The sequence below is a fragment of the Propithecus coquereli genome, unplaced genomic scaffold (assembly GCF_000956105.1).
Source record: "Propithecus coquereli isolate 6110/MARCELLA unplaced genomic scaffold, Pcoq_1.0 Scaffold7, whole genome shotgun sequence".
NCBI classification, from domain to species: Eukaryota; Metazoa; Chordata; class Mammalia; order Primates; family Indriidae; genus Propithecus; species Propithecus coquereli.
This window is the reverse complement of record NW_012153062.1, coordinates 13,830,016-13,843,964: the sequence shown is the minus strand read 5'-3', so window position 1 is coordinate 13,843,964 and position 13,949 is coordinate 13,830,016. Positions and strand designations below refer to the sequence as shown.

At 37.8% G+C, this 13,949-nt stretch overlaps 1 protein-coding gene and 1 long non-coding RNA gene across 2 annotated transcripts in view; one reads left to right on the top strand and one right to left on the bottom strand.

The window, feature by feature from the left end:
• Window positions 1-4,814, bottom strand: part of LOC105823863 — a 17,781-nt gene extending 12,967 nt beyond the window's left edge. Inside the window, exons 1-2 of the long non-coding RNA XR_001138171.1 lie at window positions 4,535-4,814; window positions 740-884 (exon numbers count right to left, since the gene is read on the bottom strand). This is a non-coding gene — a long non-coding RNA (uncharacterized LOC105823863). The remainder of the gene's footprint in view (window positions 1-739; window positions 885-4,534) is intronic.
• Window positions 4,815-10,881: 6,067 nt separating this feature from the next.
• SPATA1 (spermatogenesis associated 1) overlaps window positions 10,882-13,949 on the top strand; it is a 41,439-nt gene continuing 38,371 nt past the window's right edge. Inside the window, 1 exon segment of the mRNA XM_012661030.1 lies at window positions 10,882-10,917. Within this exon segment, the coding sequence (XP_012516484.1) occupies window positions 10,882-10,917 (36 nt within the window).

The following is a 13,949-nucleotide window of genomic DNA, read 5'->3' as shown; positions in this document are numbered from 1 at the left end:
TATGTAATCTGTAAGGTACAAATTAATATGCTGATGCATACTTTAATAAAAAGCCAGCAGGTCTTTAGTTTCTTAATTCTCTGAAATTCAATCCACTGTTTGCCACCAAGAACTCACATACCTCATTTCTTTCATGCTTATCTTTGTCTAACAAATGAGACTAAAAAGTAAAACCTGTTATTCCTCACTCCAAATGCCCACACAATGTCTGCTTGTTCAACTAGCTCCTAATTTTCTCTTGCATTCCCAGTTCCCAATTCTTTGCTATACTGTCCTATACCTGGGTTCTACTAGAGCGATAACATCACAATCCAAACCAACTGACAGTACTTACTAAAAGTCATCCCCATAAACATTGCAGATTTTCTTCAACTGTCTAAAAATTTATTTGATCCGTACACAAAAACAAAACTAGTACTTAGGGATCCCAAAATATACATGCTATTAGGCTTAATGCTGTAACAGTAACTAACACATGGCTTGTTACAGCAGAATTGTGTAGTAACTCTTATACCCTCTGTACAGTATTAAATCTTCTATTTAACCTTCTTTATGGTTAAATAGAAACAATTAGTTTTCATGACTACTAAATCAGCAAGTTTCATCAATCTTCACTTTTCTTACAAAACAGAAAAAGACTGGAAACTTGGAGGGCCAAAGGAATGATCTTTTAAGGCATTGCAAAGATTGACTATTCCTACTATGAAGGGTTTTATGAAATTTATTTAAGGAAACTTACCTTTGAAAGATTCATTTTCCTACAAAAAGGAACAGACTTTCTGGGGTCTGAAGGGATTTGTACTCGAAGATACTCCAGTCAGCAGAGGATCATGTTGAGCATTCTGCAGACAGAATTGTTTCAAGTCTGCAGCTGCTTGGGAAACCTATACATAACAGAAAGAGGAAAGTGCCAGGTGGTGAGGTTTTAATGAAGGTTTTCACAAATCTTTGGATATATCGTACTTGAAATAAACAGCACTTCTCTTGTTTCAAAAGAAAATATTATATACCAATTGAAGACTAACAGTCTTATGCTGAGCTCTTACACTTAAAAACATTGCTAGTAAAATAAGACTGGTTTATGTTTTCTTTTGCTTATTAGAAGCATCAAATGATTCAGTACAATTATGTTTATTGGCAAAGCACATCTTCCTTGTGTATTAATAATAGGTTGTTCAAGTGTAAACCTGAGAGTACTTAACACGTTGTTTTTATTAAAAGCAATACACGGTATTAGATGTTTGACAAAAAGAACATTAACATTCCAGCAAACTGTTACTTTGTCTTGAAAGCAATATTACTGGAAGAATACTACTGTGAATGAACGTAATGTGGGATAACTAGCATGTAGTTAGAAAAACAAACAGTGTATATGAATGCATTCAGCATACTGTTCTTCAGATTTATAGACTCTTACGCTCCTTTGCGTTTAAACTAAAACATTAAAAGAGGCATACCATTCATTCAGTTACACAGATGTTCCTGAAGTCCCATTTGGGTAGCATTGCACACATACATGAACATTGTTCAATCACATTTAGGCAAATATAGTTTCTCTCAAAAGCAGGTTGCTCAGAAAAGTTGTTAAACTTGGAAGTTTGCCATCAGCCTTTCAGTCACATGACACTGCAGAAAGAAAACTGTCACTGTGGACAGTTTTATAATATCAAACAGTTTATGGTATACTAATATAAAAACAATGAATTGAATGGTTCAGATGTGGAATATGAATGGCTAAAAGATGCCCCAAATGCATCCAATATCCTAAGTCTTGAATTGAGGTTTTGGAAAATAAGAGAAATAATCATTTATTTTATACTCAGTCTTAACTATCCCCAAGGAGGGTGGAAAGCAGATGTCTAGTCCAGCTGGATATGTGGCCTTTGAAAGGAAATTAAAATGCTCTCTATTTCCCAAACCCCTGCAGATTACAGCTGTACCCCAAACCTGATAAAAATAATTCCTCATTCCAAGATGAATCTAAACTCTTGTCAAATCCATTTCTGTGTTTGGCTTATACAACACCCCAGGTTAATGAGTTCCTTAGGTTAAACTAGCTCCCGTGACAAAGAAGTACTTTTTAAATCATGGTACCAAGTACTTTTACAAATGACTATGTCCTCCTTGTCCCCTTCCCCTCAATAACAAGTGTAGCTAAAGTAAGGGAATGGGTAGTATCATTTTTCATAATGTTAAAGTATTTCTTTTCATTCACATTAACCAGCAGGAAACACACAGTGAAGTACCCGTTAATTTTCTGTCTAAAGTGTAGGTAGGGTCCAACCTAACTCCCTTTCACAAATTTCTCAAGCACCATTTTGTGCCCAGTATACTTCTAGGCACTGAGAATACATAAGCAAGAACAATCCTGCTGTTATGGAGCTGACAGTTCAGGGGAAAAGACAGACAAGGTGCTCTGTAGTAAAAAGAGTGATTTGTTAGACAGTGATTGGGTGCCCACAATAAGGATAGGTGTCTGAGGTGACATTTAGCTGAGATTTCAATGACAAGAGATCCAGCCAAATAATCATCAGTGAGAAACAGCATCCCAAGCAGTGGGGAAAGCTGAGACAAAGACTCTAAAACTGGAACAAGCTGCTAGTCCCCAAGATACTGTAATAATCACCCAGGAGGCTGAAACCCTGCAATGCTGGCAGAAGTAGTGCCCCTTTTCATTCTCAAGTGTCCTCACCTACCTATGGGAGAGTCTGTCAAGCATTTGTGGTAATTCTTATCAACTCTATTCAAACATAAAGGTTGAAATATAGTAAGTTCATGCTAGTTTGAAAATATCATCAATAAGCACCCAGCACAAAGTCACAGATAAAATAACATGCCCAAAGTGAAAAGGAACCTAACCACATTTAACAACTTATCTAAAGAAAAGCTCATTTAAAATCCCAAAGAGAGATGCTCTCCCCTCCTTGCTACACCAAGCCAATGTGGAGAACTCCAATACCAAACCATCTGTGGTGGCTTTAATGATCCCAACCAGAAACTTTCTGAAGAATTAGGTATACGGGTAGGATCTGGTCTGGCGAGGGCAGTGGCTAGGATTTTTCAAAGTAAAGCTCCCGGAGTACGTTAGCCTGAGGACTTCATTTTCTTTGAAGACTAGGGCTAAGTAGCCCTACCTACTTAAAATTACTGCTTTCACTCACCTTTTTTTTTTTTGCTTTCTCTCCCCATTTTTTTCTTTCCTGGCCCATTCAATCTATGGTAAGGGCACACCTGAATAATAGTTGTTTAAGAAATACATGATTTCAAATTTCAGAGCTAAATCTAGCCAAGACTGACCATAATAGACCACTGGTATGAGGTAAGAACTGGGAGATCTCAGAAATAGGTTCCAAACAGCAGTACCAACTACAGCACTTAAAGGACGGGAAGTGAGGGAATTCCCACACCAAAACCAATAGGAATTTCCCTTCCCTCCTGAGGTGCCAACTGAGCAAGCTAGATCCCTAACATTTCCAGTTAAAGCTAAATGAGAGGCCCTCTCCCTCTCCACAAAACATTTAAGACTAGCCTAATAGTATAAAATTAAATCATCTTGGAAACTGGCTTATATGACTTATATGTTTCCTTTTTAATTACAAAAAGTGTGACACATGTAACCTAACCTATTGCACCAGAAAGAAGCCAATCTATTTAGGATTTTAAAAATCAAGAAATACTTAGAATAGCACCTGAATGTCAGGTTGTCATATCAAAACAGACAAAAAGCTTTTCCCCCAAAATAAATACTCCAAGACAAGGCCAGTGCTAACCAAACGCCAAAATAAATAAAATTAATTAATACTGGCCCATCCTGATCACTTTCTCGGGCATGCAGACCAGTAGATATCCACAAGGTCAGATATAAGCAAACCGTGCTGAAGACGTATGAAATGTACCCTTTGTTCGAGATTGTACGGGGCACCAATGGTAACATCAGACTCCACGTACGATTCGGAAACATGCTTCTTTAATCCATAGTTCAGGTTATGCAAGAATTCGTTTTCTAGTGTGTGTTCAGTGGACGAGAGAAGCTGGAGGTAAGAATCTACTACTAAAGGGACTAGGTTTGGGAAAGATCTGACATGAAAAGAAGACCTAAGTCTGCTCTGAATCAAAAGTCGGAAAACACCCAGTCCAGTAACCAGAAAAGGTGGAGGCCGGTAGAGAGGGAAGGGAAGGGTGCGGACCGCGCGCGGAGGAGCAGCTGTTGGCTAGGCTAGCGGAGGAGTCACGGCCGAGGGAGGGAGAGAGGGCGGAGGACCGAAATGCGGGCCGCAGTTCAGTCCGGGGACCAGCCCGCCTTGGAAAGTCCTGGGGCGGAAGGACGGAATAACTGGCCAGCCCAACCACAGCGCCGACCCGCGAGGCGTCCTCTCTCGAGTTGGCAGCTCCCGGATCATCGCCGCCAGGCGCGCGTCCTCCCCAGGGGAAGCGAGAGTCGCTGCGCGTCCTGCCCGCCCCAGCCAACTCGGCAGCGAGATCCCACCCGCCGCGACCGCCTTCCCCTCCCCCTAGGCCGCCCGCCCCCGCTCACTTTAACACGGTTGAGCCCGGCCTCCATCCGGAGCTGTTGAACCACTTTCTTCATAGCGGCGACGCTGGAGGAACCAGACATGGCGCATGCGAGAGCCAGGCCAATTCGTGGGTCGGTGGGTCGCAGCTCGGCGGGGCCAGACGGCTAGGCAGCGCGCGGCGGGGGCGGGGCTCCTAACTTTGTCTCTAAGTTTCCGGTTCTGTGCCTAGCGGCGCCACCCTCGGTACGCATGCGCGCCCCTCCCCGCCCAATGCTTCGGCGGCTGGCGGGAGCGCTAGCCTGGGGGAGGGGAGGAGAGAAGAGAGGAAGGGGCGGAGCGGTCGGTGGGCGCGGCGGTTGCGCCAGGAGAGATCGAGTCTACGCCTAGCCTCTCCTTCACTCTCGGGAGAGGCCGGCTTGGGAGAGGTAAGGAAAAAGTTTGTCGTTAGCCGCCAAGACCCGAGAGGGACTTTGAAGAGGACCAGTAGGGAAGTCAGAGGCTTGAGGGAGTTTCTGAAAGGCCTGGTGGCGAGGAGGTCCCAGTTTGCCTTGTGCAGTCTGCGGCGGGTGTTGAGGAAGGGGCGAGCCCAGCTGAGGCGTAGGACCTAGTTGTACCCAGCGGGAGTCACCCGCTCCCCACCCCCGCACAGTCGTGTCTCTGTGTGACCCGAGTTTGGCCAGCCGCACCTTCAGTCCGCTTCCTCACGGCCAGACCCCCGAGGCGGAAAGAGGGCGGGGAGGTGGCTCTGACCGATCGAGGGGGCCGGGCGGGCCGAAGCCGGGGCGCCGATTCGCTGAAGAAAAGAGGATCTTCTCAAGCTTTGCCTTCCGTCGCCTCTCACTTGTAGAATCGGTTTTCTGGGAAAGGTTCTAAAGAAGCCAAGGAGCTGGCTGAAGATTTACACCTGTCTCCTCTGTTATCCATTTGTAGAATTAACGCTTATTGTACTTTTTAAAATAAAACTTTGTGTTTGAGAAAAGTTTGCTCTTTTGTTTCAGTTGTAATTTATTACCTCCTGCTTAAAATTGATCCCTAAAGGAGTTTTCAGTAGAGACTGTGGAATCTAACCAAAGAAAATAGGCTCAGCCACTTCGTCTCACACCCATGGAAACGCGTTTAGCGTGTCCCAGCACTTAAGACAAGTGTTTCCTGTTTCTGTTGGGTTAGTCCATCTCAGAATACACTAATATTTTCTATAAACATGAATAATTTCATCATTAGTGTACTTCAAATGTTTTATATTATGAGAAAATCATGTATAATTTGCTCTGGGTCAACAAAACAACCTAACATTTACTCAACAGTTTGTATCAGCAAAAATGTACAGTGTGAGTTTAGCATTTTACTTAATTTATACAATGAATATAATGACTGGAGTTAGAAACCAGGTTTGAATTCTGGCTCCACCACTTACTGTAGTATCCTTGGGCGAGCCACCTGATCTTCACTGAGCCTTCGTTTCCTCATTTCGAAATGAAATAATAAAGCTTACTTCCTGGAATTGTTTTTTGAGAGTGAAATAAAAATTATGGATGTAAAAAATATGAAAGAAATCTCACTAAATATTGTTTCGCCTTTTTCCCCAGCAGTATTTTAAACTACTTCACCTTTGGTGCCTTGTTGACTATGTAGTGCTAAAATCTCATTCATACTCTACAGATTTATAAGATTAAACATAAATATCTTAAAGAATGTTCTATATTACAGTAGTTTTAGAATATACCTCTAAACCCTAAGGTAAGAATTAGGGAATGTTAGTGCTGGAAGAGATTTCAGAGAATATGTGGTCCAAGCCTTTTTTTTTTTTTTTTCATTTATTTTAATGAAATGACCACGAACAATCCTTTCTTCTGTGAGGAAGAGTGTTGAAAAATAAGCAAACCCTATATGGTGTTTTAGGCTTAAACAGTCTCAGAAAAAGTTTGTTTTTTTGTTAACTGCTGTTTTGGGAAACTACAAACTAGATTGCTATATCAAACACCAGATGCTGTTTTTTGTAATGTGTGTTTAATTAAAGATTCAATTTAGGATAGGAAAGAAGAAAAAAAACATTGAGTTCACTTTAAGTTCAATTGCATCTGAAGTGATTAACAGTAAATATAATTTATGAACTGTCAGTATCTCCTGAACAAACCTTTGTTTAGGAGATGTTCTTTGACCTCCCACATTTCAAAGACCTAACCAATCATATCTGTCTGATATGTATGTATGTATGCTAGATGTTCACATTTCAGATGGTTAAAGACAAGCCTTGTTGAAAAAACAGTTGGGCACCAAGAGAATCCTTATAAAAATGAATGGCAAGGAAACACAACCAAGAAATTGGTCATTTTATGTTTTGTCAGCAAAGCACTGTCAATTTAAATTTACCTGGAATCTTCACCTTATTCAATTGATTAGTACAGTAAGTTCTTCACTAAGTTATTCATTTCACTAAAGACTTCTAAATTCAGTATTTGAATTACTAAAATACTTCAAGATTCGTGTGTCTTACTTTGTAGTTTAAAAGCTGAATCTCTCTAAAGGGAGTTTTCACAATTCTGACCCCTTTCTCAAAGGATGAGCTTATATTCTGTTTCTATAGTGGTTAAAGATACTGAAGTTTGGAGAGAATGAATGACTTGACATATGGTTATATAGCTAGTTTGTGTGATAGAGAAAATGTTCTGAGACATTCAGGTAACCTGAATTTATCCTGATCCAATAGACTTCATGCTCTGATGATTTAAGAATCAGGAATTATGTCAAGAAAACTTCCATCATCTGGCATGAGGTTGACTATTAATATATTCTGATTTCTTTTTCTAGAGTAAAAGTTTCCCTGTCACTTTTTGCATTCCTTGAGCAATCAAGTAATCAAATAATTTTAGAGCTGCAAAGTATCTTAAAGAGTTCAAGTCACTTCAGAGATAATCAACCTGTATAGTAGTGCAGTTTACCTTAGGGCAACAGTAAGAGACTTAGACCAATGAACAGTCTTACGGGTTATACAGAACTAGAAACCTGCTTTTCTGATTTCCAATCCATCTGGGTACTTTGTGTGAGATTCTGTATTATTTAAACATAGCCCATGTCAGGTTTCTAATTTTAGTATTTATTTTGCATTTTCTAAAGCCTTATCGAGCATCTTCTTGTATGCCACATTATCAAATTGAACAGGAAATAAAAATTATCAGGATCCTTATTTCCAGGTACTGAACAGAGTAAGTTGTAAGCTTGATTTTCAGCTCTGCTGCAAACTCCAAAATCATTTTGGAAAAGTACAGAGAAAGCATGATAGCTAATTCTTTTGAAAGTAGAGACTAGATCAGAGCTGGAAAATAAGTGTTATGTCTACTAACAGGTATGCCTTCTCAAATCCATAGTTGATTATGATAATTCATTTCTGTATGCTTTCCTACTGAGGCCAGATGTGGCCTTGGGATCCTTTTCAGTAACTCGCTTTTAGACAGCCAGTACAAACTGATGGGAATTAGAGTACAAGATAAAGTTGATCTTCCATTCCTGGCAGGAGGATGGTAAAGCAAAATTATGCAATAAATAAGAGATTAGACTGGAACTCTGTAGCCACTTACCTTTGATCATTGAGCTATCAGTCTCTGTTTGTTTGAATTTGTTGGCATTATTTTCTTCATTAGCTAATTAGAAATAGGTAAAGAATTCGAAAATCCCAAATGTTATATGTTAGGATTTAGTATATGAAATGTGATTTTGTTAGGATCAACTACAAATTCTAAGCATGCCTAAAGTTTTAATTAGCCTCTTGTGGTTTTGATAACAAAGACTTGCTCAAGTTACCTCAGGCAATGGGGAGATTATTGTAAAGATCAACATAGAGCAGTAGTGGAGACAGATATCTCATGGAAATCCAAAAACAAACTGTGACACTGACAATGCAAACTGAAAGTAGATCCAAGGCTAGGGACTTCAGCAACAAGAGTTTTGGACTCTTCTCTTTAGTGCTTTACTATGAACATGACTCAGCTATGTATCTCCTCAGTTGGCCCTCTTACTACCACTTTACTTGGTCATTTTCTTGATTTTATATTTTTCTATCTCTGTTTGCAAATAATTACAGCTTTTTTATAACATGAGCTTGCCTTTTGGCTTTGATACTACATGACTTCTCTTTCTATATTCTTTTTGCTTCAGTGTCTACTAATACTTTTTCCTTGAGCTCTCATCCCAATTCTAATTCCCAAGGGCTCATCTTTTTACATTAGGCCATTTCATTTATTTCTGGCCAGCCCAGGATTTGGTCTCCAACATTTATCCAGTCAGAAATGGCAAGGGAGTTCTTATAATACAAAACATGGGTTCTTTGCTATTACTTTAGAAGGAATAGTACAGGTTGAATATCCCTTATCTGAAATGCTTGGGACCAGAAATGTTTCAGATTACAGATTTTTTCAGATTTCAAAATATTTGCCTTATACACTTACCAGGTGAGGATCCCTAATCCAAAATCTAAAACATTCTAATAAGCAATTTCCTTTGTGTGTAATGTCAAGGTTCAAAAAGTTTCAGATTTTGGAGCATTTCATATTTAGGGTTTTTGAATTATATATACTCAACCTGTATAGTAGGGCAGTTTACCTTAGAACAACAATAAAGGTCTTGATTGACCTGTCTTGAGTTTGCTTAATTAAAAATTTGTTCTGGGGCCAGGCGTGGTGGCTCACACCTATAATCTTAGCACTTTGGGAGGCCAAGTCAGGAAGATCGCTTGAGGCCAGGAGTTCGAGACCAGCCTGAGCAACATAGTGAGATCCCATCTATACAAAAATAGAGAAAATATTAGCCAGGCATGGTGGAGGGCCTGTAGTCCCAGGTAATTGGAAGGCTGAGGCAAGAGGATCACTTGGAGTTTGAATCAGTTTGGATCAGCCCAGGAGTTTGAGGTTGCAGTGAGCTACGATGACGTGATGACACTACTGCAGTCTAGCCTGAGCAACAAAGTGAGACCTTGTCTCAAAAAAAATTATTCCAAATTAAAATATCAAATTTTAATATATCTACAGAAATTAAAAAGTATAGCTTTATTTGCATACCATTTAATTAATGAATGCCCATGTGCTATAATTATTGTAGATTATTACCACTAATTCTTATCTAACAAGGAAGTGACCATATATGTATCTGAGTCATAAACTTCATTTAGGTTCATAATAGAGACTAATATTAGTACATTGTCAGAAAAAGCCTTTGGTTGGATATAGAAATGGAACTATCTAAATGTTTTCTTAAAGTACTAATGTATTTAAAATAGTGTTTGACTTCGTCAAAATGACAATCACGTTTTAAATTTTATTTATTGTAAGATTCTTAGCTTACTGGACTATAATAAAATTATTGTAAGAAATTTATGTAGGATGTAATATGTGACACTGATTTAAAAGATATCCCAGAAAATGATCTTTTAATTTAGATACCATTAAAATAATAAGTATTTCATAATTAGGATTTCATAGAGCTATAATCTGTACCAGATCAGAGATATTTTAAGTTTTATTGGATTTAAATTATTTTTTTAACATAACCCAAGGTGGAGCAATGTTTTGAAATCTAGAAAAAGTTTCTACTCCAGTGTTGGTATGATTAGTATATTCTTAAGGATTGTCCTCCTTTGATAATTCCTTTGTAAAGTAATAATTCAGCTACCTTATTTTTCAGTTTTTATTATATAGTTTATATATCTTTAATTCTATCATGCATTCTTATAAACTATTATAACTCCTCTGAGGAAAAACCCAGGAAATAATACACAAATGAAGCCTGATATATTTAAAGGTTGGTATTTTCATCTGGAATGATTGTTCATATTTATTATTATTGAGGCATCCAGGCCCAGAAAGAAATACATATGGTAAAATGGTTTCATCATTCTACAGTCATTTATATAAACTCAGTCTTTCTAGTTCCAAAAGTATGTTTCTACTTTATGTAAAATGCTATATATTTGACTTTAATTTTTCACCAAGAAAAAAGGAATCATTTAGAATAGAAAAATATATCCCAGTCAGAAGTCCATTGCAATGTCATTTATTGGTTTACTTAGTTGTATAGGAAGTATGCTCATTTCATTGCAATTACCAGCCCTCCAGACCTATTTACTAGTAGCATGTCTTTCTGAGTTAGAATAATAAAAAGATTGTGTACATTCCTAAATTTGCATTTCGACTCTATTTTAAAGCTTTTGTGTTTTCTTTTTATTTCTTGAACAAATCAGAGACCAGAAATGATTGGAATGCTATATTAAATAGCCAGAAATCTATTATAACCTTTATTTAATACTACTTAAATGAAGAAAGATTTTAAAAACCCCAAAATTCCAACTGATAATTATCCTATTCAGACATTAGCGAATATGTCGCTCAATCCAAGTCGACCTTCCTCTTCAGAGGTAAGAAAATCTTTTTATACTAGAATATAAGAAAAACTTAACTTATCATTGTTTCTGAGAAGTTTTTAAAAAAGAAAAATATGAATTATATAAAGTATTAGATATTGACTGCACCATGATCCCAACTTCATGTATCCCATTGTCTGATTATACTACTTATGTCTGTAGCCCACTTCCTCTGCTACTCTGATTGTATTGGGTCCTCCAATGCATTTATCTAACACCTTTTTTTCCTTTTTCTTTTTTTCTATTCCTCAACTGATGGCAACCTCAATATCTAGCTTAAGTTACAGAGGGCAGTATTTATCAGTCCCTTGCATGTACTTTTGACTCCTTGCCCCTCTCATTTCATTATGCTCCTTGGCAAAACAACAACATGATTAATCCTTTTCTCCACCTATTCTATACCTACCCCTGAATAGCTAAACATGGCTGGAGAAAAATACCAGCATAAGGACTATTTTCACTTTAAATTCATGACCATGAATCTTTTCCTGGTAGTAATCTTACTGTCTGCCACTCTTTCATTCACTCTTCCACTCTTCTAGACAAGTATTTCATACCATCTCAGACCCCTAATACCTTCTCCCCATTTTCTGTTAAACTAACTCCAATCAAGCTTTCACCTCCACTGTTCCACCAAAACTGTTAAATTCTCTATCTCTTGTAAACAGTTAACTTGTTTGCTGTTAAATTCACCTCTTTATTACTAAATAAGAATTGTTTAATTCTTATCCTAAGCATACTTGATCTATGTGTGCACAACAGTTGACACCATTAATCACTCACTCTTCTTTGACATAATTCCTTTATTGGCTTCTAGTATACACATTATCTTGGTTTCCCATCTACCTCCCTGATTATTAATTCTCAGTCTTCTTTGCTGGGTCATCTTGACCTTTTAATATTGGGGTATTTCAGGGTTCAGCTTTTTGTTATCTATCTACACTCATTCCTTGGTGATCTCATCCAGTCTAATAGATTTAAATGTAATACCAACTTTATGCCAAGATTTCCAAATTTATATCATTGTCATCCTGGTCCTCTCTCCTAAGCTTCAGATTTACATATGCATATATTCAGCTGACTAATTGACATATCCACTTGGATGGCCAATAGACATCTTAAACTTAACATATCTGAGACTGGATCTTTTCCCCCTCCCAAAAACCTGAACTACCCATGACTCCCCCCATGACTTCCTGCCTACCCATCTCAGGCAATATCAAATCTACCCTTTGAGTATCTGAGGCTAAATGCCTTGGAATCATACTTGATTCTTCTTGCATACTTGACTCTTTTCTCTCAAACTCCACTTCCAATGGATTGACTCTAACTTCAAAATATATACAAAGTCTGACTACTTCTCATCACCTCTACTGCTAGTACATTGGTCTGAGCTACCATCATCTCACACTGTAATGATTTCAATAGCTTCGTAATAGCCTCTCTTTTCTTGCCTCTTACAGTCTGTCCTGGCTATTATTCCTTTAACCCAAGTAATAAAATTTAGAAAGATTTAAAAGTAAGGTATTATGCATGTCCTGATGTAATGCAATATGAAATACAGAGCACCATTTATAAAACATTCTTGCCCCCCCGTGGTTAACCTGTGTCATTTGAAGGCTGTACAGTTAACTGTTTACAAGAGATAGAGAGGTTGGAGAAACAAGTTAAATGACACCTTAGAGATAATGAGATAAATTCAGAATGTAGAACATTCCATAAGATAACTAGCCCAATCTCTTTAAAACCTCAATGCTGTAAAGATTTAAAAACAAACAAAACCCACAGGTTTCAGAAACTCTTCAAGATTAAGGGTTTTTTTTGTTTTGTTTTTTGTTTTTTAATTTCAGAATATTACAGGGGTACAAATGTTTTGGTTATATGGATTGCTTTTGTACTCCTTGAGTTAAAGTTGTAAGTGTGCCCATCACCCAGATAGTGTACATTGTACCTGTTAGGTATGATTTCACCTGTGCCCTCCTCCCCCCTCCCACCTGCATGATTTTGATTGAGTTTTACTTCTATCTGTGCACATGAGTGCTGATTAGTTAGTTCCAATTTAATAGTGAATACGTGTGGTGTTTGTTTTTCCATTATTGCAGTACTTCACTTAGGAGAATGGTCTCCATTTCCATCCAGATAAAGGTTTCTAAAAGACATAAACAAATGCAGTGTGTGATATTTGATTGAATTCTAGATTGAAAAAACATTGTGAGGACAATTGGACAACTGGGAAAATTTAAATATGGACTGGAAAATTTAAAGAATAAGGAATTTTAATTTTCTTAAATGTGAAAATGGTATTGTGATTATGTTAGAGAAGTCCTTATTTTTAGAAAATGGATGCCAAAGTATTTAGGGATATATTGTCATGATGTCTGATTACTCTGAATGTTATATTGAAAGACAGAGAAAAAGAGGAGTATTCTTTTAATTTGTATGTATATAGGTTTAAAATTTTTCATATTAAACAAATAAAAATATAAAACAGAAGTCAGATTTTGTCATGCTTCTGTTAAAACCCTGCATTGGCTTCCATTTTATAAGGTGAAAATGGCCCAGAAAGCCCTGCTTAATTTGTTCCCCCTCTACCTCCTTATTTTTCTGACCTTGTCTCCTAAATCCTATCTCTCCTGGACTCTCTGCTTCAATTCTACTGGCATGCTCTCCTCTTAAGTCCTTTGCTTTAGCTCTTCCTGGATATCTTTCCCTCTAGATCTTCACTTGGCTAATTCCTTCTTTCCCTTAAGTCTTTACTCAGATCTCACCTCTTCCATGAGACCTATCCTGACTATTCTATTTAAAACTGAAATTTTCTGCATCGCATTGTCTTCCCAGTCTTTCGTACCCTGCTCTGCTGCTGCTTTTTTCTAGTAATTACCACTTTCTAATATACTATATAACCTATTAGTGTTTTATATTCATTGTTTATTGTCTGTATCCCTTATAGAACCAGGACTAGTCTGAGGCAAATTAGGTACTTGCTGTGGATGCAAAATTTAAGGGGACACCAAAAAATTTTTTTA